General features: G+C 38.5%; 1 protein-coding gene across 7 annotated transcripts in view; it reads left to right on the forward strand.

Moving 5' to 3' along the window:
- The window catches only part of WDHD1 (WD repeat and HMG-box DNA binding protein 1), a 52,886-nt gene extending 36,249 nt beyond the window's left edge, over window positions 1–16,637 (forward strand). For 4 of the 7 annotated variants that reach the window (XM_036436131.2, XM_045580385.1, XM_045580395.1 and 1 more), the window contains 8 exons: window positions 3,193–3,419; window positions 3,518–3,636; window positions 4,983–5,039; window positions 6,065–6,108; window positions 6,507–6,674; window positions 8,985–9,115; window positions 13,467–13,605; window positions 15,908–16,637. In XM_036436131.2, the coding sequence (XP_036292024.1) occupies window positions 3,193–3,419; window positions 3,518–3,636; window positions 4,983–5,039; window positions 6,065–6,108; window positions 6,507–6,674; window positions 8,985–9,115; window positions 13,467–13,605; window positions 15,908–16,108 (1,086 nt within the window). In that variant the 3' untranslated portion in view covers window positions 16,109–16,637. Of the gene's footprint in view, window positions 1–3,192; window positions 3,420–3,517; window positions 3,637–4,540; window positions 4,642–4,982; window positions 5,040–6,064; window positions 6,109–6,156; window positions 6,271–6,506; window positions 6,675–8,984; window positions 9,116–13,466; window positions 13,606–15,907 lie in introns of those variants that run through there. The other 3 variants (XM_045580389.1, XM_045580404.1, XM_045580407.1) reach the window with 3 other exon arrangements.
- Window positions 16,638–27,188: the final 10,551 nt, after the last annotated feature.

A 27,188-nucleotide genomic window follows, 5' to 3' on the forward strand; every position in this document is an offset into this window, starting at 1 on the left:
AGGGTGGGCAGTTTTCAGAACTTTCATAAGGCTTTTAGATATATCTATTTTTTTTTTTTTTTTGTCATCCTCTTACTTTGAATATCTATTGCCAGTGACCATATTTGGTGCCTGGGATATTTAAGTGCTTTTACTTTTGCAGGTAAATTTGGTTTATGAAGAGGAGTATAGTATAATTTCTTCTCTGCTCAACTGGTACTAGGCTATAAGCCCCTTCAGGGCAGGGGCCATGCCAGGTACTCAATGGAATAGAATACACAGTAGACTTCAGTATTTCTTGAGAGAGTAAATGGTCCAGACTTTCATTTTAAAGTTGAGGGAAAAGTGATATCTAAGACTTCAGAGCTAATTGTAACTACAGTCTCCAAAACATGGTATTCACTACTGTCACCACTATGCAACACAGCCTTGAATCTAGTACTAAAGAAATTTAATTCATTTATTGTAGAGTAAGTTTTGCTCCTTTTGTGAAGGAACAAAAGTGTCATTTGTGATTTAGGCACTAGTAACCTTTTTACTGTCTCTAACACTTTCAAGGAAACGTTTGATTTAGTTTCCATTTAGTTTTATAGGAGTGTTTCCTCTGGAACAGTATTTCTCAGGAGGATACTAGTAGCTTTGGGGACTGGTCTTTAACCTTCTGGTCCCTGGCAAATGCCTCTTCAACCTAGTTACTTTGAGCATCTTACTACAACAGGTTCTTAAATAACATTATTCCATTCAATGTCAATAAGTTATAACTGAAGAGAGAAAAAAATCAACTCCTGGGAGGAGCCGCTGACTTTGCGGAGTTTGCCTGTTTTCCCCATGTCTGTGGGAGGTATTCTCCAGGTACTCCAGTTTCCTCCCTCCCACATCCCAAAGATGTGCACGTGAGGTGAATAACATGTCCACATTGTCCCATAGTGAGTATGGGTGTGTGGGTGAGTGCATCCTGTGATGGAAGGGCATTTTTCTTTTTTTTCTTTTTTTTAAAATATATTTTTATTGATTTTTCACAGAGAGGAAGAGAGAGGGATAGAGAGTTAGAAACATCGATGACAGAGAATCATCGATCAGCTGCCTCTTGCATACCCCCTACTGGGATGTGCCTACAACCAAGGTACATGCCCTCAACCGGAATCGAACCCGGGACCTTTCAGTCCGCAGGCCGACGCTCTATCCACTGAGCCAAACCGGTCCCGGCGGAAGGGTACTTTTCAAGCGGGGATTCCCTGAGCTTCAGGGATAGGCTCTGGCCACCTGTGACCCTGAACTGGGATGGTGGGTTGGCAAATAATTATCTTACTCATTTTTATTCATCATTCTTAAATATATATATATAACACACATTTATTTCAATATTTAATATTGGAACTGTTTTGGGAAGTTTGGTAAAATGTTTGTGACCAGAAATATGCAGTAAGAACTCAACTCCTGTTTATATCAATTAGCCTATAGTAAAATTGGGTTGTTCTTTTTAAAATAAACATATTTTAATTGATTTCAGAGAGAAAAGAAGAGGGAGAGAGAGAAACATCAATGATTAGAATCATTAATAGTCTGCCTCCTGCATGCCCCCTACTGGGTATTGAGCCTGAAACCTGGGCATGTGCCCTGACCTCAAATTGAACTGTGACCTCCTGGTTCATAGGTTGATGCTCAACCACTGAACCACACTGGCTGGGCAGTTTGTTATAATTATTTAGTTTAAAGTTGCAGTTTCTAGGAACCTATCAGCCATGTTAAATGAGATTTGCTGTACTCCTTTTTATTTCTAAATACCCCCCAGAGACAGTGTACCACTCTGAGAAGTACTGCTTATAGATAAGTGATACTAGAAAACTTGAGAAGGACTTGCAAGTGAATATCTAAATTTTCTGTTTAATGAGTCAGACATGTGACGTCTAAGTAACAAAATAGTCTTTCTACCTTATGAATTATGAGACCCTTAGTAATCTTCGAAATATTAATTTTTCTCACATTGTACTTGAGTTGCCTTACTTTGAGTTGTCAAAATTAATTCCAAAAAAAAGGTCAGTGTTTCTTAAGAGATGTTAAATGATTGCCCTTTGTTTTATATTGTTAAACCAGAGGCCCAGTGCATAAAAATTCATGCACTGGAGAGGACGTCCCTCAGCCCCACCTGCCCCCTCTCACAGACCAGGAGCCCTCAGGGACAGGAGGCACCGGTGATCAGGGGAAGGTGACGCCCCCATCAGACCTCTGCTGCTGCCACTGCCAGAAGTGCAAGTCTCAGCTGGCCCTGGTTACCTGAGCCTCGGGCGGCCCTGGGCAGCTGGGCAGCCACCATCCCAGGCTTGTCTGCTCTTCGGGCCAGCCCTGGGCAGCTGGGGGGCTGAAGGGACTGGTGGACTCTGGAGGCAGGCATGTGGAATGGCCAGATCTGCCTGGGAATGAGCCCAGCTGTGCCATGCGCCTGCCACCCGACATGGCTGAGGGGACTTGGCAGGGCTGAGGGGACTGGGCGCCGCCATCTTGTGGCTGTGGGTGCCACCATCTTTGAAGGCATGGCAGTCAATTAGCATATTCCCCTCTTATTGGCTGTGGGTGCTGCCATCTTTTTGAGGGCATAATGGTCAATTAGCATATTCCCTCTTTATTAGATAGGATATAAAATAGAGCAAGGTGTTAAGGAAGTTGTTTGCTAATTTGGAGGTTGTATATTTGTTTCTGGTAGTTTGAAATCATAGACAATCACACTTTAAAACTACTATTCATAGTTAAATTTGCTTGCCCCCACAAATTCATTTAGTAGTTTTTGTGTGCCAATTCTAGGCAAAATAGTAACAATTTATTCCTTCTTTAAATTTGCTACCCTTTTTGGCAAGAGTGGGAAAACAAATTTAGAACCACATTTGAATTTTAAATGGATCTTTTACTTTCCTTGCAATGAATAGCTTAAAATGATATGCCAATCTAAGCTATTGATTATAAAATGCACTATTGTTTTATTTATTTAAACCACTGAGACAGAAAAAAATGGTTGCTAATTAAACTGACCTACCATGAATTGTAACACTTCCCAATTTCAGAGATGTTAAAATATGTAAAAATGTGCATTTCAGATATGGTATATAGAAAACTCTTTTCTCAGTTTTACTAGTAGTTTCATTCCTTTATTTTTAATAGTAAAAAGTTTAACAACATGATTTGATTTTTTGTTGTTGTTTTGTTTTCCTTTGGGGCTAGCTTTCCTGTAAACTGGAGCGAGAATTTCGTTGTGTGGAACTTGGTGAACTGATGACTCAAAATGCTGTGAATTTAGCCATTAAATATGCCTCTCGTTCTCGGAGATTAATATTGGCCCAAAAACTTAGTGAATTAGCTGTAGAGAAGGCAGCAGAATTGGCAGCAACCCAGGTGGAAGAAGAGGAAGAAGAGGAAGAAGGAGATTTCAGAAAAAAACTGAGTGCTGGGTAAGAAATATTCAGTTGTTTGAATATTTTTTTTAACCAATCTGAATATTAGCTTGGTCTTTGCATGTTGCTCTTTATTGAATAATATTGTCTTTTAGTTACAGTAATACTCCTACAGAGTGGAGCCAGCCAAGGTTCAGAAATCAAGTTGAAGAAGAAGCAGAAGACACTGGGGAAGCTGATGATACAGAAGAAACATCAGAAGAACCTAAGTATGGTAAGATACATTTTCAAAGCAATTTAAAGAGGAGAAATACGTGTGGGGTTTTCTCTACTTTACTTAGCTAGGAAAATTGAATACAGTAGATCCCCTTATCCATGGTTTTGCTTTTTGTGGTTTCAATTACCCACAGTCAGTTGCTCAAATATTAAATGGAATATTCCAGAAATATATAGTTCATAAGCTTTAAATTGTGTCATTCTGAGTAGCATGATGAAATCTTGCACTGTGTAATTCCACCTGGAATGTGAATTATCTATCCCGTTGTCCATTGTATTTACATGGTGTATACTACCCACCCATTTGTCAGTCACTCATTTATTAAATCTACTGTGGTATTGAAGTGCTTGTGTTCATGTAACCCTCGTTTGACTTAATAGTGGCCCCAAAGCATATGAGTGATGCTGGCAATTAAGATATGCTAAAGAGAAGCTATAAAGTTCTTCCTTTAAGTGAAAAGATAAAAGTTCTCAACTTCATAAGGAAAGAAGAAATTGTATGATGCTGAGCTTGGTAAGATCTCTGATAAGAAAGAAAAAGAGCCCTGGCTGGTTTGGCTCAGTGGATAGAGCGTCGGCCTGCGGACTGAGGGGTCCCGGGTTTGATTCTGGTCAAGGGCATGTACCTTAGCTGCGGACACATCCCCAGTGGGGGGTGTCCAGGAGACAGCTGATTGATGTTTCTCTCTCATTGATGTTTCTAACTCTCTCGCTCTCCCTTCCTCTCTGTAAAAAGTCAATAAAATATATTTAAAAAGAAAGAAAAAGAAATGGTGCTAGTTTTGCTGTCACACTTCAAAAGTGCAAAAGTTATGGCCATGGTGTGTGGTAAGTGCTTAGTTAAGATGTAGTGGAAGACATGAACAGAAAATGTTCTGGCTAATGGCAGCGTGTTGTACTAGAAAGCATTGAGCCTCTGGAAGCCTTTAGCAAGGATCCCAAGATGAGTGACTACATTCACATAACATATTACAGCATAGTGTTATAATTATTTTATTATTAGTTATTGTTGCTAATCTCTTACTGTGCCTAACTTATAAATTAAACTTTATCATAGGTATGTACAGGATAAGGCAAAAGTAGCTTTATAGTTGTGAATATGCAAAACAGTTTATTTTATTATTTGTTAATAATTATATTATTTTCCATACAAACAACTATACACCTACTTTTGCCCACCCTGTATGTGTTAATATTGATTTCAGGCGTCTACTAAGGATCTTAGAATGTATCTCTCATGGATAAGGGGAGACTGCTGTACCCATACTTTTTCAAGACATCGTGTTGATTGTAGAGGGTGACTTTATATTCCCATTTATATTGTATTATCTAATTATTCCATAGGGCAGAACCCATTTTCCAAAAGTGCAAATTCCTCTGATGTGCCAGCTGTTAAGTCAGGTAGGAAATATTTGTAATTTTGTAATATCACAAAAACTTTGTAAATAGTCTAAAGTGATACATCTACTCAGAGAGACTTTACCCTTTGGGCCTTGTTTTTAATGTTTTGTTATGGTTTTTGTTTTGTTTTTTTGGTTATTGTTGTTGTTGAAAAGTATCTACCAGATTTGGCTACATAGAGTTTTATTGATTTCTTAGCAAGAACAGATTCTGTAAGGTGGTTAGGAGGGCTGGAAGCCATATTATATTGGATGTTGGAACATATTAGCAGTGAGGAAATGGGAATAGCCATGTAGATAGCTCTTTAGAATTGGTGTGCCGAAACCGGTCTGGTGTGCCGAAACCGGTTTGGCTCAGTGGTAGAGCGTCGGTCTGCGGACTGAAGGGTCCCGGGTTCGATTCCGGTCAAGGGCATGTACCTTGCTTGCGGGCACATCCCCGGTAGGGGGTGTGCAAGAGGCAACTGGTCGATGTTTCTCTCTCATCGACGTTTCTAGCTCTCTATCTCTCTCCCTTCCTCTCTGTAAAATATCAATAAAGTATATTAAAAAAAAAAAAAAAGAATTGGGCTGGTGTGAGGAGGAGAGACAAAGTGGTGGCTGGAGGGGATGCGGGGTAGAGAGAATTTGTATTTTGTTTGTTTAAGTTGGGAAACTTGAACAGCCAATAAAGAGGGAAAAGAAGTCTAAGACAGTGTAGCCATGATAGGACAAAGCAGGAGGGCATGAGATTGAAAGCACAAGGAGAAGAATTAATAACCTTCATTAAAATAAGACACCATTCTTCCATGATAACAGGAGAAAATGATAGATCTACATGTATTGGGTTGGTATAGTTCCCATCTAAAAGCTTTTATTTTGTCTTGGGAATAGGAAGGAAGTCATATATAATTGTTAATAGTTTTAAAGTTACAAAGTACGTTTGCTTTTATATAATACATATTAAAATATTTCTTTTATTACTATAGAAGTCAGATGTCTTCTGTGTTTTATCACTATTAAATAAAGGTTTCTTTCCTATGAAAGGTGCAGTTACCTCCAGTAACCCAGGACGAGTAAACCCCTTCAAGGTAAACTCTTTCCAGTAATACTTTCTATTTAAGTACATTTCCATACAGAGAAATATTTCAGACCACCTGATGACCCTCCCCAGATTGGAGGCATCAAAGTCTACAACAGATCTTTGTGATAACAAAGACAAAAGCAGTACAGGTTCACACTTGGGCTATAAGGTATATTTTCTACCTATCTACTAAGTACCTATTGTTTTTAAAGACACTCCCTTCTTTTCTTGGGGATGTGGTATTTGGGAATATGTGGATCAGTCTTAATTTGGGTTGTACCAAAGGTACTCAGTTCAAAAAATGAAACCACAATATAAACTTAACTGAAATTTTAAGGAAGAATAAATTTACTGGGGTTCTTTTACTTCTTTAAACATAAAATGCTTATACAAGTTTGCTCTTAGGTATCGGCCAATTCTAAAGAGCCAGCCATTTCAGTGAATTCAGGACGTTCTAATATTTTAGATAATATGAACAAGTCATATAAGAAATCTACTGCACTTAATCGAGCTACAAACGATGAAAAGTCTCCAGTAATAAAGCCTCTAGTGCCAAAGCCAAAATCTAAGCAGGTACTGTTTCAACTACCCACATCTGCAGAAAGCACAAAATCTGTTTGTCTGTTTGTTCACTGTTTCAGGAGGTTCCAGTTGTTTATAACTGTTTTTCTTGCCATTTAATCATTTTTTATTTTTCAATTGTGGTTGACATAAAATATTATATTTCAAGTGTACACCCCAGTGATTAGACATTATATAATTTTCTAAGTAAGCATCCCAATAAATCTCGCATCCATTTGACACCATACATAGTTAATAGAATATTATTGACTATATTCCCTATGCTACACTTTACATCCCCATGACGATTCTGTAACTAACAATTTGTATTTCTTAATCCCTACACCTTTTCACCCATCCCCCTAATCCTTCTCTCATCTGGCAATTGCCAAAATGTTCTTTGTATCAGAGAGTATGTTTCTTTTCTGCTTCCTTGTTGATTTTGTTTTTTATTCAATTGTTGATAGCTATGTATTCATTGCCATTTTATTGTCCATATTTTTTATTTCTTTTTATTGTTGTTAATCCTCATCCAAGGACATTTTTTTCATTGATTTTTAGAGAGTGGAAGAGAGGGGTAGGGACAGAGAGAGAGAGAAACATGGGTGTGAGAGAAACACTGATTGGTTGCCTCCCACACGGGCCCCTACCAGGGTCGGGGAATTGAGCCTGCAATAGAGGTACATGCCCCTGATTGAAGTAGAACCCGCAACCCATCAGTCCACAGGCTGATGTTATATCCACTGAGCCAAACTGTGTAGGGCTATCTTTTTTTTTTTTTTTTCTTAAAGACTCTAATATTTCATAATACTAGTTTGGTGGTGATGAACTCCTTTATCTTTTTGTTGTCTGGGAAGCTCTTTATCTGACTTTCAATTCTAAATGATAGCTTTGCTGGGTAGGGTAATTTTGGTTGTAGGTAGGTTCTTGGTTTTCATCACTGTGAATATACCTTGACACTTCCTTTTGGCTTATAAAGTTTCTGTTGAAAAATCAGCTGACAGGTAACTCATGAGGGCTCCCTTGTAGGTAATGCTCTCTTGCTGCTTTTAAGATTCTCTGTTTGTCTTTAACCCTTGGCATTGTAATTATGATGTTTCTTGGTGTGGCCCTTTTTGGGTTCATCTTATTTGGGACTCTGCACTTCCTGGACTTCTATATGTCTGTTTCTTTCGCCAAGTTAGGAAAGTTTTCTGCCATTATTTTTTCAAAAAGTTTTTTAGTTTCTTGCAGCCTTCTCATTCCAGCAACTCCATGACATAGTTTTGGTATGCTTGAAATTGTCTCAGAGGTTTCTTACCCTGTCTTCATTTTTGTTTTGTTTTTTTTTTAATTCCTTTTTTTTTGTGGTTTTTGCTTCCTTATATTCCTATTCTCTACTTTGATTCTTAGCTTCATCTACTCTACTATTGATTCCCTATAAATTATTCTTCATTTCAGTTAGTGTGTCTTTCATTTCTGTGTTGTTGTTTTTTTTTTGTTTTGTTTTTTATGGTGTCTATGTCCTTTTTCATATTGTTGAAGTTTCACTAAGTTCCTTGAGCATTCTTATAACCATTCATTTGAACTCCAGTTTGCTTGCCTCTATTTCATTTAGTTTTTTTTTCTGGAAATTTTTGCTCTGTTGTTTAAAATTGATTGCCTAGCAAGTGCAGAGGTTCTCAGTTCTGGTTTTGCTTCAGAATAATTTAAAAATATCTATATCTATAATAATAAAAGCATAATATGCTAATTAGACTGGATGACTTTTCTAGTCCATCGCCTTAATCACTCGGCCACGACTACCTCTTAGACTGGATAACTTTTCTGATGAAGCTGGGGCTGCAAGGGAAGCCTGGGTCCCAGGTGCCTGCCAGCGGCCAGAGGAAAGGAAAGCCTAATCTTTCATGAATTTCATGCACTGGGCTCAAGTATATATATCCAGACGTTGGGGATTCAGGCATCTATCTTTTTTTTAATTTCCCACATTTTAATGACAACTGGTGTAATACCTGGCTCTACTCCTTCCTTGTTCTGTATTCTTATTTTACCTCCCAGATTTCATTCTATATTTGTTGTTAATATAATAGATCTCTTATGTATCTTTTCCATCTCATATAATTTTATTAATTTAGAAAACATGGAATTTGAAAATGTGTGTGTGTGTGTGTGTGTGTGTGTGTGTATACTTACTTTCAGTTGAGAACTTCAGGACTTACCATGTTGGTATAAGAATTCTAAATAATTATAATAAATACTTTTCTTCATTTTCCACAACTTATTTGTAACATATAAAACCATACTAGGTTTTGTTGCAGAAGTCATTATGTTTATTTTTTACAGGTATCTGCAGTATCCTATTTCCAGAAAAGGACTTCTCAAGTTGATAAGACTGAGGAAGTGAAAGCAGAAAATCCTAAAAATTCGTCATCTGAAACCCCAGCTATGAGTCCTCAAAACAATGAAAACCAAAGGTCAGTACATAGAGAAATTTAGTATTCTCAAGTTAAAGTCTCCCAGTAAAAGGCATACAGAAGCAGCAATACAAAATTATACAGCTGTTACTCGGTATTATAAATCACACATTGACACTGGTAGTGGACATTCTGAATACTTACTAACTTTAAGAAAGTCACAAATACTGATTTATGTATATTTACATTGCTTACTTAAAGTGTGCTTTTATAAGTTGGATGTGTTTTAAATTGTAGAAACATTTTATTAAGACAATACTTTATAGTTAGTTATTTTATTTTTAATTTTTATTGATTTTTAGAGAGGGAGGGAGAGAAAAAAACACATTGATTTGTTGTTCCACTTATTTATACATTCACTGGTTGATTGTTGTTTTTTTTTTAATAAATCTTTATTCATATTATTACAAAAGTTCCTCATTTTTTTCCCCTCCACCAGGTTCCCACCCCACGCTCTGCCCTTTCCTCACTCCCCACTGTCCTCATCCATAGGTGCACAGTTTATGTTCAGTCTCTTCCCGCACCCCCCACTCCTCTTTTCCCTGAGAATTGTCAGTCCACTCCCCTTCCGTACCCCTGATTCTATTATATTCAACAGTTAATATTGTTCATCAGATTTTTTAATTCCCTTGGTTTTTAGATTCACTTGTTGATAGTTACATATTTGTTGTTCATAATTTTTATCTTTATTTTCTCCTTCTTCCCAGAGAACCCCCTTCAGCAACTTATATAATTCTGGTTTGGCAGTGATGAACTCCTTTAGCTTTTTTTATTTGTGAAGCTCTTTATCTGTCCTTTGATTCTGAGTGATAGCTTTGCTGGATAGAGTACTTTTGGCTGTAGGTTCTTGTTATTCATCACCTTGAATATTTCTTGCCATTCCCGTCTGGCCTGCATGGTTTCTGTTGAGAAATCAGCTGACAATCGTATGGGTGCTCCTTTATAGGTAACTACCTGTTTTTCTCTTGCTGCTTTTAATATTCTCTCTTTGTCTTTTGTTCTTGGAATTTTAATTATGATGTGTCTTGGTGTGGTCCTCCTTGGATTCCTTTTGTTTGGGGTTCTGTGCACTTCCTGGACTTGTAAGTTTCTTTCTTTTCCCAGGTGGGGGAAGTTTTCTGTCACTATTTCTTTCAATATGTTTTCGGTATCTTGCTCTCTGTCATCTTCTGGGACGCCCATAATTCTGATATTGGTTCGCTTGAAGTTGTCCCAGAGATTTCTTACACTGTCAACTTTCTGGATTCTCTTGTCTTCTTGCTTCTATGGAGGAGTGTCTTCTGGCTCTTTGTGTTCCAAATCTTTGACTTGATTCTTGCAATCTTCCATTCTGTTTTTTAGGACTCTGTATAATATTTTATATTTCAGACAATGTATTCTTATTTCTAGTTGATCCTTTATTATTTCTAGTTGATCCCTTTTCATACTTCATAGGTCTTGTTTATTTTATCGACCTTTTGTAGGAAATTCTTGAAAAACCTAAGCGTGGTTTTGAACTCTATATCCAGTTGCTTTTTGTCCTCCATTTCTTTCGTTTGTGATGTTTCCTTGTCTCGGCATTTTCTCTGCTTCCCTGAGTTGGTAGGGTGGGAGGATCAGCTGTATCTATGCTAGGAGACAGCCTTATTCGACTAGACTTGGAAAACTGCAAGAGCTTCTGTGCTCAGCTTGGATGGGGTGGAGTTTCAGGGTGGAGCCTACAGCCTTGGCTTCCGGTTAGCCCTGCCCTATGAGGTTCCTAAGTCTCAGTATTCCTCAGTGTCCTTTGATACTCGCTGCAAGCACCTCTGAGAGAAAGGTGCCCTAGAGTTTCGCCCACTACCAGACAGTCTAGTCTCTCCCCTAACGAATCCGCAACTAGGGTTCAGTGCAGTTGGAAGTGGCGTTAAGAGCAGTCTGGAGCTTATGTCTCCTTCCCGCTAGGGCAATCCAGCAGCTCAATGAACAGTCTGTCCTCTGTGTGAAATGTGTATGACTCGAGGGCTCTGCCTTTCGCCACTCCCCTGAGCTTCTGCCTTATAGCCCAGATTCCCTCTGTATCTGTCTGGGTCCCCAGGGTCTCGCTCAGAACTGGGGTTCAGTGCTGTCGGAACTGGGGTTCAACACAGTCCGGAGCTTTCATCTCCTTCCCGCTAGGGAACGCCAGACAGGCACTCAGCTGCCCCTCCTCTCCAGCTCCGTCCTCTCTGCGCACGCAACGTGTCTCCGTACCTTAGGCTTTTACAGCTCCTCTGATTTTCCTTCTGGTTTTCTCTTTCCTTCTCATTGTAGAATTTCCAGTCAGTCAACTTTCCTGTATTTCTGGATAATGTCCACTTTATATTTTAGTTATATTTTTTGAAATTGTTGTGTGAGGCTGCAGTTAGGCATTACCTATGCCACCATCTTGGTTTCTCCCCCACTGGTTGATTCTTGTATGTTATCTGACTGGGGATCAAAATTACAACCTTGGCATATCAGGATGATGTTCTAACCCATTGAGCTATGTGGTCGCTGCCTATAATTAGTTCTTTAAAAAAAAAAAAAAAAAGATTTTTATTGATTTCAGAGAAGGGAGAGGGAGAGAGAAATTTCAATGATGAGATAATAATTGATCAGCTGTCTCCTGCACAACCCCTATTGGGGATCAAGCCTGGCATGTGCCCTGACTGGGAATTGAACCCTGACTTCTTAGTTCAAGGGTTGGCGCTCAGCCAATGAATCACACTGTTGAGGCAGTTCTTTTTTTTTAATAGATAATATAGTTACTACATGGAGAAACATGGTTAAAAGAAGTGTAACAAAGAATAAATCTTTTTCCTATCTACCATTTCCTCTCTCCACAAATAGTGACTGCAACAAGTTTATTATATTTTATTATATAGCCTTCCAGAATATTGGTCTATTTTTTTTTTTATTTTTACATTTTACAGAAATGGTAGCATACACATTGTTCTGTACATTACTGGTTTTCACTTAGCAGCTTTTTTTTTTTTTTTTTTAACATATTTTATTGATTTTCTTTTACAGAGAGGAAGGGAGAAGGATAGAGAACTAGAAACATTGATGAGAGAGAAACATCCATCAGCTGCCTCCTGCACAGACCGGAATCAAACCTGGGACCTTTCAGTCTGCAGGCTAACGCTCTTTCCACTGAACCAAACCGGTTTCAGCCACTTAACAGCTTTTGCAAGTCATTTCAGATTACTACACAATGTTTCTTTTACCTTTTTATACTAATTGAATGGATATATCATAATTTACTTAGTTCTCTGTTGTAAAAAAAAAAAAAAAAAAGGTCCTTTGCTAGTATAAATAGTACTGCAATGAACAACTATATGAATGTCCTTTGTCACATAGACATGTAGTTAAGGATTTCTGTATGGTTCAAGTTAATGTGCACTTATAATTCTCATAGATATTGCCAAATTGTTCTGCATTGATGTTTTATCATTTTACACATCCCAACAATATGGGAGTTCTTATTTGTACACATCTTGTTTCTCCACCTTTGCAATACATTACCAAATTTCTTGATCTCTGTTATGCTAGAATTATTTAAGATGGATTGGTTAAAATGAAGAAATCGTCATTTTATTTTTACTAGTAAGTGTCCCATTTAATCATTATCTTATGTTAACCAGTTTAATTCGAGGGGGAAACTATGATTTTTATTTTTCCTATATTGCTCTGAATTCAGCTAAGATATTAAAGTGAATATTTTAAGATTTAGGTTTTTTATACTAATAACTGGATATACAGAAAAAGTACTCAGTGAATATTAAATGTTTGCATTAAACCCTTGTGGACTAAAGGCAATTGTGTGGGATGAAATCTAATAAAATTGACAAGTGTGCTGTGTCCATGTTTTACATGATAATACAAGAAAGGACCCACACTCCCAGGTCAGACGAGAGGGCCAGGATAAGAAAATGGCTGAGGAGGTTGAGGGAAATCCTAAAGATTGCAAATAGCTGGTTTGGGAAATGAAGAAAGAACCTACCAAGACCACATGGAGTAATTTTGCTGGGCCAGAGAGGCCAGAGATTGGAGACCTTAAGCCTGATAACATTAAAAAAGGGTTGAAAGTACAGAATTCATAGTTGCTGCATGAATTACTCAACTTGGAAAGTACAATTACAAGGGCACATTAACTTTCAATGACCTTACAAAGAAATTTTCAGTTCATTATCCCTGCAATCTCAAGGCAGTTTTAAGTAATATGTATTAAGAATATTAACAAGTGTAATTGTGTCTCTTACTTTATACAGTGATGTGAAGAGTAGTGTTTGACTACTAACCTGAAAAATCATAAAGCACTTTAAATTGTGTCTCAAATATAACATTTTTTTACATAATTATGATCTTGTAGGCCAAAGACTGGGTTCCAGATGTGGCTGGAAGAAAACAGAAGTAATATTTTGTCTGATAACCCTAACTTTTCAGATGAAGCAGACATAATAAAAGAAGGAATGCTTCGATTTAGGGTATTATCAACTGAAGAAAGGAAGGTAAGGATATTTTGCTGAGATTGAGATCTTAGTGAATTCACAAGTTTTAAAGATTCTTATGGAAAACACTTCTGTTTTTTGAAAATTGAATATATTTCAACAAACTTTGAATAGAGGAATTTAATAACTAAAATTCAACATGGAACTGACATTTGCATATATAGTAGTTATTACTTACTGCTAATGATTAATTTGGGGGCAGGTATATTGTTTACATCTGAATAAGTTCCTGCATATTATAAGTTAGGGGAATATCTCAAGAAAAAGTGCCTTAGTTATAAATTAAAAGCAAATAAAATTAGTAAGTAAAAATGAAATTAATTCACATTTTTAGATTAGTACTTTAGGGCAAGCATGTCAAATTCAAAGGCTAACAAAGGCCAAATAAACAAGGTTTAAAGCTTATATAGGCTGCAAAAAAAACAAGCTTCAATTTTCATAGAAATGTAGGTTTATTTCGATAGATACATGCTGAATACAAAGGCTGAAATAAATGAGTAATTGTTAACATAAAATAATAGAATACTTTAATAAAAATTAATATTTTTTCTTGAACATTAACTTATCAGAAACTGAATAACTGCACAAATTAATAAGTGTAGCACAAATAAACCTATTTTTCTTGTTCTCCGAAAGTGAAATATTTTCTGTTTCCCACAACAAACAAGTCGATCCAAGACTAACGACATGACAATCAGCTGCTAAATTTTTGCTGCTAGTATTAGTGGAAAGAAATGGTGCGCCTGCGCGTAAGGCATGTAAGGGAAATGAATGCAACACGATTATAGTAATTAGTCATTAGCGAATGTTGTAGTTTGTTATTAATAATTATGTATAACAGGATATTGTAAAAATTAAATTATGAAAGTTTTATTAAAACATTTCTTACAGTAAGATATGTACACATATAATACCTTAATAAAAAAATGAAGAAGAAAAAACATTTCTTACATACTGTTATGTTGGCTGGGCTGCAAAAATATTCGTTGTGAGTCACATGCGGCCTATGGCCTTGAGTTTGATTTGCTTGCTTTAGGGTCTTGTTTGCAGAATTTTTATAAATGTTATTTACTTACACTAAGAATACTGCTTTTGGTGTTCTTTTCGAGTCTTTCACATGGAAATTAGAACTGGTTGCTTGTACCTAACTGCTCCTCACATGAATTTCTGCATCTGAAGGAAGACTGGGAGCAGCTTTCTGTTGCAATGGGAAGGAATGTGTGTGGTGTATCCATTAAATCTGGGACTTCACTTTCCCAGGGATGGTAGTGTGCAGCATGGGCACCTAGGGACATAGATTCTTGCCTTACTAAACTTGGTTTTATAAATAAAGGTATTGCAAAATGAGGAAGCTAGAAACTGGTCTGACCAACTCCGGCCTCATTTAGAATCTTGACAGCAATTTGTGTTTCTTATTTTTTTTTTTTTAGGCATTTATAATAGGATAAACATTCTAAAGAATTAGGTAAAATGGCTTCTGAAAGCAACTTGGCAAAAGTTGTAATTGTTTTTGAATACTTAGAATTGTAATAAATATTTTTAAGATAAACCTTAAACATTTACATACATCTAATTTGCTCATGTGAGAAATTCTACAGCTCAAAGGGTCCCTTTTCTACAATAAATAAGAGGGTAAGAATATAGAGGAGTAGTAATAGGAGAAACTATTACAAATTAAGAGAGATTTCAGAGACAGATGAAATGAGTCATAGGGATAAAGACCAGAGTACTGATGCCAGGAGGGGGGGCCTTGGTGAGGAGTGGGGGCACATGATGGACCCTTGTGGTGACAGAAGTTCTGTACCTTGAGTGTGGTAGTAAATACATGAACCTACAAGAGAATTAAAAACATATACCCACCCAAGTAGAAGTAAAAGGGGGTTGCCCATGTCCATATCCTGGTTGTGATATAGCACTACAGTTTTTCAAGATTCTACCATTAGAGGAAACTGGGAAAGGGGTACATGGGATCTTTCTGTATTGTTTCTTATAACAGCATGTGGATCTACAATCTCAAAATGAAAAGTTTCATTTTAAAAAGTATTTTGCAATTAATGTGATTAAATACAAGCTGAGTTTAGATTGAAACATTATCAAGGTAGGATGTAAAATTTTTTAATGTGTTCTGCAATTAAGTAATAAGAAATTTCTTAATAAGAACGCTTAACGATTAGCTTAACAATTCAAGTGCTAGTTATGCTACTTTATAAACAGGAATGTTACTTGGGAAAAATAAAAGTATGTTCTTCCTACTTCTTTGTTACTAAGTAAAAATCTTTTCTCCTCCCATGTTTTTACAAAGGCATGGACTACCAAGGCCAAACGTGGAACTGCAAGTGATGGAGCTGAAGCAAAGAAGCGAAAACATGTGGCCGACGAAAGTGAAGAAACTGAACACCAGAAAGAAAAAGCAAAGGAGAATCTGAATTTGCCTAAAAAGCAAAAACCTTTAGATCTTTCTACGAATCAGAAACTGTCAGCTTTTGCATTTAAGCAGGAATAGAGTAAGAAAGTGGCCTTTGGAAAGTAATGGATTTTTTAAAATTTATCTTTGATGAATCTGGACTTTTAAAAAGTCTTTAGGAAACTCTCTATATTTTTTTAAAGAGTTTAAAGAAAATTGTTTGCCTTTATAAGATCATAGTAACTATACTATTACCTTATCCTGTGGTATTTGTCTTTCTGATTGGCTTATTTCACTGTCATTTGGTTTAATGGTGGAGGTAGCAGGGGATGTGTAAAAACTATCATTTCTACAGATTGCTCTATCCCCAAAATAGAGGGCCATTTGCAAGGTCTGAAAACCTGAGCATTGAAATACCTTGTAGGGATTTCCTCTTTTGGTTATCAGGGACTGCTCCCTGTCTATACTGGACCGAGGGGGCCATGGTTTTTAATATGGGCCCTAAACATGTAAATACTTTTGTAGATGAGATGTTTTGTTTTGGAAATTTCTTCATATGTGGCTTTTAATTATCCTCATAGCCTAGTTGTTGTTTTTTTAAATAAAACTTTTACATTTTCATATTTAACTTGTTACGGCCTTAACATTGTATTTCCATGGGTTAAAAATGTTTTTTTAAAATATATTTTCTATTTATTGCCATCATTTACTCCATCAGCCCCATCCTGCTATACATCATACACATGAAAGTGAAGAATTGAAGGTAGTGTTTTGATAGTCTGCCACCAGCATGATGTGCTCCTGGTAAGTTACTCTGGTTATGAGCATCATTGGTACTTTTCTGAGCAAGTCTGAAGCCTTGATAAGAGAGTAGTTAAAAAATTAGAGAAAATGGCCGAAACCGGTTTGGCTCAGTGGTAGAGCATCCGTCTGCGGACTGAAAGGTCCCGGGTTTGATTCCGGTCAAGGGCATGTACCTTGGTTGCAGGCACATCCCCAGTGGGGAGTGTGCAGGAGGCAGCTGGTCGATGTTTCTCTCTCATCGACATTTCTAGCTCTCTGTCTCTCTCCCTTCCTCTCTGTAAAATATCAATAAAATATATTTTTAAAAAAATTAGAGAAAATGTTTGTTTTATTTTGAGAAACAAGACTTAATTATTTCATAGTTTTTTTTGTTATTCTAAGCAGAGCTTAATATAAGTACAGCCAGTTAATGAGGGCAAGGTACAGGGGTGGGGATGGGTGAATAGTAATAAAATAAAATCAGGTAGTTCAAAATTGAGGATAGTTTTATATGTTGGAAGGAACAAAATATGATGAACAAAAACAGATCCAGAGACAGAGAAGCATCGATCAGACTGTCAAATTTCAGAGGGATGGTAGGGGAGGGTGGGAGAAGGGGGAGAGATCAACCAAAGGACTTGTATGCATGCATCTAAGCCTAACCAATGGACACAGACAACAGGGGGGTGAGGGCAGAAAGGGGGGGGGGGGGGCAATGACCTTAATCAATAAAGAAATTTTTTAAAAATTTGATATATAGGAGCCAAAGGATATTCTTTATCTCATGATGATTGAGATTTGGAAGGAATACATTTCTGATATTTTAATTAGTATCTAGTATTGGGAAACATAACACCAGGTTTGAAAAACCACTGCAATACCTACCAGCTAAATAACCTTGGGTAAGTTTGCCCTTGTCCATTCATCTATAAAATCTCATAATCTATCTAGGTAGGTAGGAAGACAGACAGACAGACAGACAAACAGATAGATAGATAGATAGATAGATAGATAGATAGATAGATAGATAGATAGATAGATGTAGATATAGATATATAAAGCTAATATGCAAAGTGTCCCCTCTGAAGTTTAACCTGGAGAGCAGGAGTTCAACTGCTTGCTATAATGTGCACTGACCACCAGGGGGCAACATGGAACAAAGGAAGGCCCTGACTGGCAGCTGGGGAAGGAAGGCCCCAGTTGGCCCTTGTCACTGGCCAGGCCTATGGATCCTACCCGTGCACAAATTTTGGGCACTGGGCATCTAGGGGTATAATAATAGTATCTACTTCATAGGATTGTTGTAAGAATTAAATTAGATAAAAGTACTTGGTTCTTGGCACATAGTAATATTGAATATAAATGTCAGCTGTTATCATAGTGCCTATTTCATCTTGCATTGTCATTTGGTTTGATGGTGAGTACGATTTGATTTCAGGATCCTGAAGTAAAGGTTTATTTATAATACTTTGGAAAGCATGTTTCTAGACATACATTTTTTTTTATTTCCTCAACTTGCTTATTGTGCACAGTGTATAATACTTAAGGATATAATCCTTGAGTATTCTATTTCAGATTCATAGGAACCTGATAATACCAAGGATTTGCAAAAGATTTTTTTCATCCTCTACTTTTATTTGGCTGAAGGGAGGTTTTTCTGTTGGCTTGGTTTAACTTACAAATCAGAACATTGAAACCAAGGAACCATTATCCTGATGCCTTTGCTGTATAAGATTAAACCTCTTTAAAAAAAAAAAAAAAGTTTCAGCTGAAACCGGTTTGGCTCAGTGGATAGAGCGTTGGTCTGCGGACTGAAAGGTCCCATGTTCGATTCGGGTTAAGGGCATGTACATCCCCAGTAGGGGTTGTGCAGGAGGCAGCTGATCAATGTTTCTCTCTCATGGACGTTTCTAGCTCTCTATCCCTCTCCCTTCCTTTCTGTGGAAAATCAATAAAATATATTTTTAAAAAATAAATTAAAAAGTTTCAGGGAATTGGTGCTTAATGTAGAAAATGGAAATAATTTATTACCCACCATCTTGATTTTAGTAATTCTGCCTATTCTGAGCTTATTATGTGCTGTAGAAATTTGTCATGGCTTAATTTTATTTGCCAGTAGCAAAAGCTTATCAAAGATGAGATCATTTTATAGCTTCACACTCATGAAAAGGGCATTATCTAATTATTCCAGAGAGCAGGTGAGTGAGCGTTGGGTTATGCCTGCCAGCTCTGGTAATCTACAGCCTCTCCTATCAGTGCAGCAGCCTGTGGTGAGCCACTGCCATGAACATGGAACAGATCCCTTTAGACAAAAGGATGAGACCCATTCATGTAGAAAGCATCTTAATCAGTGGCTGGTTGTCTTGTGGACTTCTTTGTTTTCCAGCTGCTTTATTATAGAAGGACTAGGGGTGCATGAAATTCATGCATGGGGGTCCCTCAGCCCGACCTGCACCCTCTCCAATCTGGGAGCCCTCAGGGGATGTCCTACGGAGGGCTTAGGCCTGCTCCCCGTGGTTCTCTCTCTCTGTGGACCTGCCTGCTTGATGCCACTGCAGGCCCTGGTGTCTGCTCTCTGTGGCGGCCTGCTTGCTCTTAGCCGCCAGAGCCAGGGGCAAGCAGGGCCCTGCTTTCTGCTCGCTTGCTTGCTGCAGGGGACGTTCCCACCCTGCCCCTGGCGGCTTGCGTGTGCTGGCTCAGAACACCTGGGTCCTAGGAATGTTCCTGCCCCCAGCTGCTCCACACCTGTGCGCGTAAGTCTGGAGTGGCTGGGGGGTCATTCCAGGACCCCAACCGCTCCTGGCCTATGCGCAGGCCTACAGGCTCAGAGCAGCCTGGCTTCTGAGGATTCCTGTCCCCAATGCAGGCTGCTTGGTGCTGGCGCACGTGTAAGTGGCTGCAGGGTGAGAACATCCACCACGTTGCCATGGCAATGTGGCAGCTGTTCCTTCCCTTTCCCCGAATGCTCCACACCTGTGTGCGTAGACCTGGAGTGGCTGGGAGTTGTTCCGGGACTCCTGCTGCTCCGGGCCTACGTGTGGACCTACAGGCTCAGAGTGGCCTGGCTCCTGAGGACACCTGTCCCTGGGATGCAGGCTGCTTGGTGTTGGTGTGCACGCAAGTGGCCACCCCACCCCCAGCTACTCTGCGCCTGTGTATGCAAATTAACCCGCCATCTTTGTTGGGTTAATTTGCATACTCCTGATTGGCTGGTGGACATCCCAGAGGTATGGTCAATTTGCATATTTCTCATTACTTTAGATGTAATCCTCCTTTTTTAATTTCTAAACTAGTGGCCCAGTGCACAGATTCATGCACATTGAAAAGAAATTAATTAGAAGAAATATTTTAATATTGCTATTCACCCTTTCTCTATAATAGAAGTGTCAACCAAATTCATGATCAACAATGACAGATGGAAACATGCATGCAATTGGCGCCAGCAAGAACTTTATATATATAGCTAAACTTGCTTAATTAGACCTGCTTTCTGATTTAGCTAAACTTTTTCCAGCCCAGTGAAGCACCTCAACTTCTCTTTCAGGTAATTGTCAGTAACACAGCAGTAAATATCAACACAAAGCAGATTGTTATTGTAGATCACACAGGGAGAACAAAGGGTGAAATATTTAACTAGAAGTTTGACTATATTCTGCGCAGTGAGAAAATCTGAAGTCATTTTCAAGTTCCACCATTTCTTCTTTTCAGTTGGTCAAATTCTAAACTTTCTAAGTCTCTATTTTCTGGCTAATGAAGAGAAAATAGGATTCCAATGAGTCTCCTATCTATTCACTCCAGGAATTCTGTGAGGATCAAATGAGATGAGGCACATAAAAACACTTCACAGATATTTGGTTAAAGTGTAAAATGTTTGCACCTGACTATAAAGCAAGTCATGTTCCTGGGCTGAAGACACTCCAAGGATGCTAGTTGCTAGGGGAGGAAGCTGGGCGTTGCTATCTGATGTCATTACCCGGCGCCCACAGCTACCGATTCAGGGTTGGGCTGGGTTGTGGGCCACATTTTGCTCCATGGGGTCTCGGCAGTGTTGGCTGCAATTTGGTGGGATGTTGCTCCAGGGTGGTGGTGGGGCATGTGTCCCACTTGGAGGAAGCCTAGTGTTGGACTGTTGGCACCTGGTCTGCGGTGTCATTTCTTTGTAAATGGCCAGTGCATGTTATAGCAGCTCCTGCATTAAGCATCTGCCCTCTGATGGTGGTGTGCATCATAGTGACCGGTTGAATGGCCGGAGGAACACTTAACATTAGCCTTTTATATATATATATAAACTAGTGCCCCAGTGCACGGATTTGTGCACATGGAAAGGAAATTAGAGGTGGTTGGTGGGGCGAGACTGAGTGAGACAGGCCAGACATACCCTGGAACCAACCTCTTGTGGCCACTCCCTGGCCAGCTACACTGGGGTATCGCTGCAGCTCAAAAGGCGTCTGTGGAGTGAGTGGGATCCCCTGGAAGATGGGGTCCCTTGGCCTGGCCTGTGGGGATCGGGCTGAAACTAGCTCTCTGTCACCCTCTGAGGGGTCCCGGATTGCCAGAGGGTGGTTCGCAGGTGATGAATGCTGGAACAGGGTTCCCTCCTCTCTGGTTCCCGAATGCATCACCTGAGAAGCACTGCTGCCAAGGCACCACAGCTCGGCAGCTCCTGCGCTGAGTATCTGCCTCCTGGTAGTCCATGTGAGTCATAGCTACCGGTCGGACAGTCGCTTAACCTTTCATACATAAAAGATCTACAGCAAATTTCAGAGAGTACAATGAATACAGTATTCCCTTTATCTAAATTGACTTATTGTTGACATTTTCCCATGTATGCTTTATAAACAGGGTCTTTCTTGAACCATTTGAAATATGTGTGATGATACTTCACCCCTCAGGTATCCCCTAGGAACGTAGTCTTTTACGGGGATACTGTATGTTTATGTCCAAGAAATTTAACACAGTATTGTTGCCTAACATGTTTCATATTAAAAATTTCCCCCAAAGTGCTCTTTAGCTCCCCCCTACCCTCAATGTAAAATCAGTGAAGTAGTATATACTTTTTAATACAGGAAAGAATGAGGAAAAACATCATCCCCAATTCTAATACACAGAGATAACCACTGTTATCATTTGGTGCATGTCATTATTGCTTTTTTCTGTGCATTCCATCCCCACCCTTACTTAGGTGTGAGTCCAAATTTGTGTTCCATAGAGATGTTTAAAAAGAACACTCTGGCTCGGTTGGGTATTATGCCATGCACCGAGGGGTTGCTGGTTCGATCTGGGTTGTGCGCTCAATCCCTAGTAGTGAGCATACAGGAGACAGCCGATGATCGATGTTTTTCTCTTACATTGATGTCTCTCTCTCTCTCTCTCTCTCTTCCTGTGCTTTAAAAATCAATTTAAAAATATTAAATAACAAAAAATAACTCAAGCCTACAGTTTAAAGTGTGGCATTTTTCCCCCTGGAGGTTTGCTTGTGGTTAATGCCAAGTTCTACGCTCTGGGACTGAATGGTAAAGGCCAAAAACTGATAGAATAGAAAATAAACATGGCTCAGTGGTTGAGTGTTGACACACGAGTCAGTAGGTCATGGTTTCATTCCCAGTCAGGGCACATGCCCAGTTTGCAGGCTCAATCCCCAGTGTGAGGTGTGCAGGAGTAGCCAATCAATAATTCTCTCTCAGCATTGATGTTTCTCTCTCTCTTGCTTGCTCTCTGAAATCAATAAAAATATTTTTTTTAAAAGAAAAGAAACATAATGGAATCACAAAGTCAAAAGTTTTTTTTGACACATTAATAAATTAGGAAAATATCTGGCAAGATTAATCGTGATAAAAACACACAAATAGTGATATTAAGGATGCCAAGGAATTTATTAACTACAAATGGTACGGATTTTAAAAAGGTAAAAAGCTGATGATGGTCAGGTTTATGTGTCAACAGATGAGGCTTCCATTGGCAATTATTTAGTCAATCTCTAACCTGTGGATTTCTATGAAGGGATTTTATAGATTGTGTTAAAATCCATAATCAATGGGCTTTAAGTGAGGTTATCCTAGGTCAGTGGTCGGCAAACTCGTTAGTCAACAGAGCCAAATATCAACAGTACAACCATTGAAATTTCTTTTGAGAGCCAATTTTTTTAAACTTAAACTTCTTCTAATGCCACTTCTTCAAAACAGACTCGCCCAGGCCGTGGTATTTTGTGGAAGAGCCGCACTCAAGGGGTCAAAGAGCTGCATGTGGCTTGTCAGCCGTAGTTTGCTGACCACCGTCCTAGGTAATATGTGTGGGCCTGATTCAATCAGCTTAAGCCCTTAAGAGCAGAACTGAGGCTTCCCTGAGGGAGAAGACATTATATGTGTGAACAGCAGTTTCAGCGCATGCCTGAGATTCCCAGCCTGCCCTTCCTGAATGTCACTGGTTTAGAATTTTAGACTCATCATCCAGCCTCCACCATTGTGTGTCAATTCCTTCTAATAAATCTCTTAATATCTACACTAATAAAAGAGTAACATGCTAATTGAATGCACCTTCGCAATACCCATCAGCCAATCAGGAATGGATATGCAAATTAACTTTAACAAAGATGGGGTGTTAATTTGCATACGCAGGGGCCCATTGGTCAGGGCGGGCAGGATGCAGGCATTCCAAACTACCCCAGCTGCTCCAGGCCTCTGGGCAGTGTGGGAAGGTGGAAAGGCAGCTCTGGCCAGAGCGAAGGTGGTGCCCGCAGCCATGGGAAGGAAGGCCCGTTCTTGTACGAATCTTCGTGCATCAAGCTCCTAAGATACCTTATACTAGTTCTGTTTCTTTGGTTGAACACTCACTAATTCAAGACTTTTAAATAATTTCATGACAGATTGAAAATTTTTTATGAAATGAACAAGTACTTACAAAAGCAGAGCTTATTAAAACACTCAGAACATCAAAAAGACTAAAATACTTAGGAATAAATTTAATGAATAAGAATAAAACTTATACTTTGAACTACTAAGCATGTTGAAAGACATAAAAGAAGACCTACATAAATGCAAAGACATCTCATGTATATGGATCAGGAAACTTAATATTGTTAAGATGGAAATACTCCCCAAATTAACCTACAGCTTCAATGTAGTCCCTATCAAAACCCCAGCAGCCTTCTTAGCAGAAAATGACAAGCGGATCCTAAAATTCATATAGAAATTCAAGGGACCCAGAATAGGCAAAACAATTTTGAAAAAGCACAAGTTGGAGGATTTACACTTCCCAGTTTCAAAACTTACTATGAAATTATAATAATCAAGATAGTGAAATGTTGGCATGAGAAGTGAGAGTCCAGAAATAAACTCACATTTAGTCACCTGATTCTTGACAAGGTGGCCAGGATATTTCAATGGAGAAAGGATACATAATGATAAATGGCTCTGGGATAACTGGATACATGCAACAAAAAGAAAGAAAGAAAGAAAAGAAATGAAATAGGACCCCTATATCATAACATATCAATCCCAAATGAATTAAGACTTAAATGTATGAAAGTCTTAGAAGAAAACATAGGCATAGCCGGGACTGTTTTGGCTCAGTGGATAGAGCGTCGGCCTGCAGACTGAAAGGTCCCGGCTTCGATTCCGGTCAAGGGCATGTATCTTGGTTGCGGGCACATCCCTAGTTGGGGGTGTGCAAGAGGCAGCTGGTCAATGTTTCTCTCTCATCGATGTTTCTAACTCTGTCCCTCTCAATTCCTCTCTGTATAAAATCAATAAAATATATTTTTAAAAAAAGAAAACATAGGCATAAATCTTTGACCTTGGATTAAGAAATGGTTTCTTATATATAACCAAAAGCACAGTCCAAAACAAACACACACACACACACACACACACACACACACACACACACACTAGATGAAGCCAACATCAAAATTAATAAAAGTTTCTGCTTCAGGGAACACTAACAAGGAAAAAAGACAACCCACACAATGGAAAAAATTATTTGCAAGTCATATCAGATAAGGCACTTGTATTTAGAATATGAAAATGACTCTTGCATCTCAATAGTAAAAGGACATATTGCCCAATTAAAAAATGTGCCAAGGACTTGAATAGGCGTTTCTCCAAAGAGGAGACAGCACAAATGGCCAAAAAGCACCTACAGTGGTGCCTCGCATAAAGAACGCCTCGCACAGCGAACGCTACACACAACGAACTTCATTTCATGATTCATACAACGAACTTCGTTTCACACAACGAAGTCGCCCGAGCTTCCACGACTGCTTCGCCCGAGCTTCCACGATCGCTGCCGATGTATTGCATCCTTCCGCGCAGGCACTGCAGGCAGTCGTTAGTCACTGCGCTTAACTTAAGCACGTATCGCGGCAATCGTTCTTCATTACGAATTAAATCACGCACGTATCACGGCAGTCGTCCTTTTAAGTTAAACTCAATATTTTTTTTATATCATGGCTTCTAAAAAAAGCAGGAAGGTGATTTCTGTTGAAATGAAACAGGACAATGCTCAAAGGGAAGCGTCATCTGATAACGAGGAGCAACAATCAAACAATCAACCAATCCCAACTGCTGACATCAAGAACATCCTGGTCAAATGGAAAGCAGTTCAGGAGTTTACCAATGCCCACTATCCGGATTCAGCTGAAGCAAACAGGATCAACGATCTTTACTCGGATACTCTTGTCCGTTATTTCCGGCAGATGTTGGAGAAAAGAGAAAAACAAACGACTTTGGACAGGTTTTTCATGAAACCATCGGCCAAAAAGCAGAAAATGGATGAAGATGTGCAAGATTCGGTAGACTCTACTTAGTCTGTCTTAAAATTAAAAAAATGTGTGTGTTTTTTTTAAAAAAAAATTATGTTTTTAGATGTATCTAAATAAAAATAATAACAAAAAATTTATCTTTTTTTATGTCATCTTAGCATATTTTATGCTACAGAACGAAACGCGTTTCACATAAAGAACTTTTCGCATAACAAACTTGCTCCTGGAACGAATTAAGTTCGTTGTGTGAGGCACCACTGTACAAAGAGGTAATCACTTTGTACCCACTAGGATGGCTATAATGGAAAGATAGACAATAACAAATTTTTGACAAGGATGTGGAGAAACCAGAACCCTTAGACATTGCTGGTCAGATTATAAACTGTTGGTTTGGTAGTTCCTCAAAATGTTGAACAGTTATATGACCTAATATTTCCATAAAATATTCTGTAAATGGCTCTTCAGAGCACCATCCTATATATTGGAATAATAAAAGGATATAATAAAAGGATAATATGCAAATAGAACGAATAGCAGAACAACTGAATAACCAATCAAGCATAATATGCTAATGATATGTTAAGTGGGTGAATGTATGATATATGAATTATGTCTCTATAAAGTTGACCCAATTAAAAGAAATAGAAAATCTAATTTAAAAGTTAGTCTATATTTAAAATTCTTCTCAAAAAGAAAACACCAGGCTAAATGAATTTAGAGTCAAGTAAAAATCCCAATTTTATACACATTACTGAAGACGGCAGCTGCCATAATCTCAATATCAGAACCTGACAGGGTTAGTTCAAGAAGGAATATTATAAGCCAGTCTCACTCATAAACATAGACAGAAACTCATAAGTAAAAATTTTAGCAGATAAGATTCAAGATTGCATTTAAGAAGGTACTATTAGTTACCCCATTCACTCAATCCTAAAATGCCATGTCTTAACATTAGAAAGTTAGTTCATTCTGATTAAAGGACGAAATGAGAGTGTTCTTGCATAAGAGCAGGTATCTTGTTCAAAGGGATTTGGGCCATTCTGTTTTTTCCTATCACTTTATGGAGTTAACTTTGTATGTCACTAAGCCATGCCAACCAAGGGCTCATAAACACACTAAAGTATTTTTTTTTTTAAAGGAAAGTATTTTTTTAAGGAGGATAATATAAACATAAATTTAAACTACTGCCAAACTTGTTAAAAGATAGTAACGCTGTTGTTCTTTTAATTATAAATAGTATTTCACTTAATAGATTTATGTCTTCTGTTTTCTCCTGGTATGGTTTTCTTTTGGAATTTATGTTTCTCTCTTTTGTAATCGTGGATACTTAATTCCTCACCAAGAAACCCAGGTTTTTGGTGAGGTGAATGCCATAGTCAACACAGTGTGAGCTTTGGAGCTGGTTTATGTCCTGCCTCTCCCACTGGAGCTGTGGCTCTGAGGACCCCTTCGTCTCTCCTGGCTTTCTGTTCCTTGGGGTCCTTCTAATACAGGTGACAGTAATTTCATGTTCATGCCTTCTCTCCAGAGAACCTCATAGGCCACATCCCCAGGAGAGCCACATGCTCCCTGCCATCACTTCCCCAGGTACAGTTGAAGTCCAGGCTCTCTCCCAGCTTTGGAAATGGACAACAGAAG

The sequence above is a fragment of the Pipistrellus kuhlii genome, unplaced genomic scaffold, assembly GCF_014108245.1.
Source record: "Pipistrellus kuhlii isolate mPipKuh1 unplaced genomic scaffold, mPipKuh1.p scaffold_m20_p_1, whole genome shotgun sequence".
NCBI lineage: Eukaryota > Metazoa > Chordata > Mammalia > Chiroptera > Vespertilionidae > Pipistrellus > Pipistrellus kuhlii.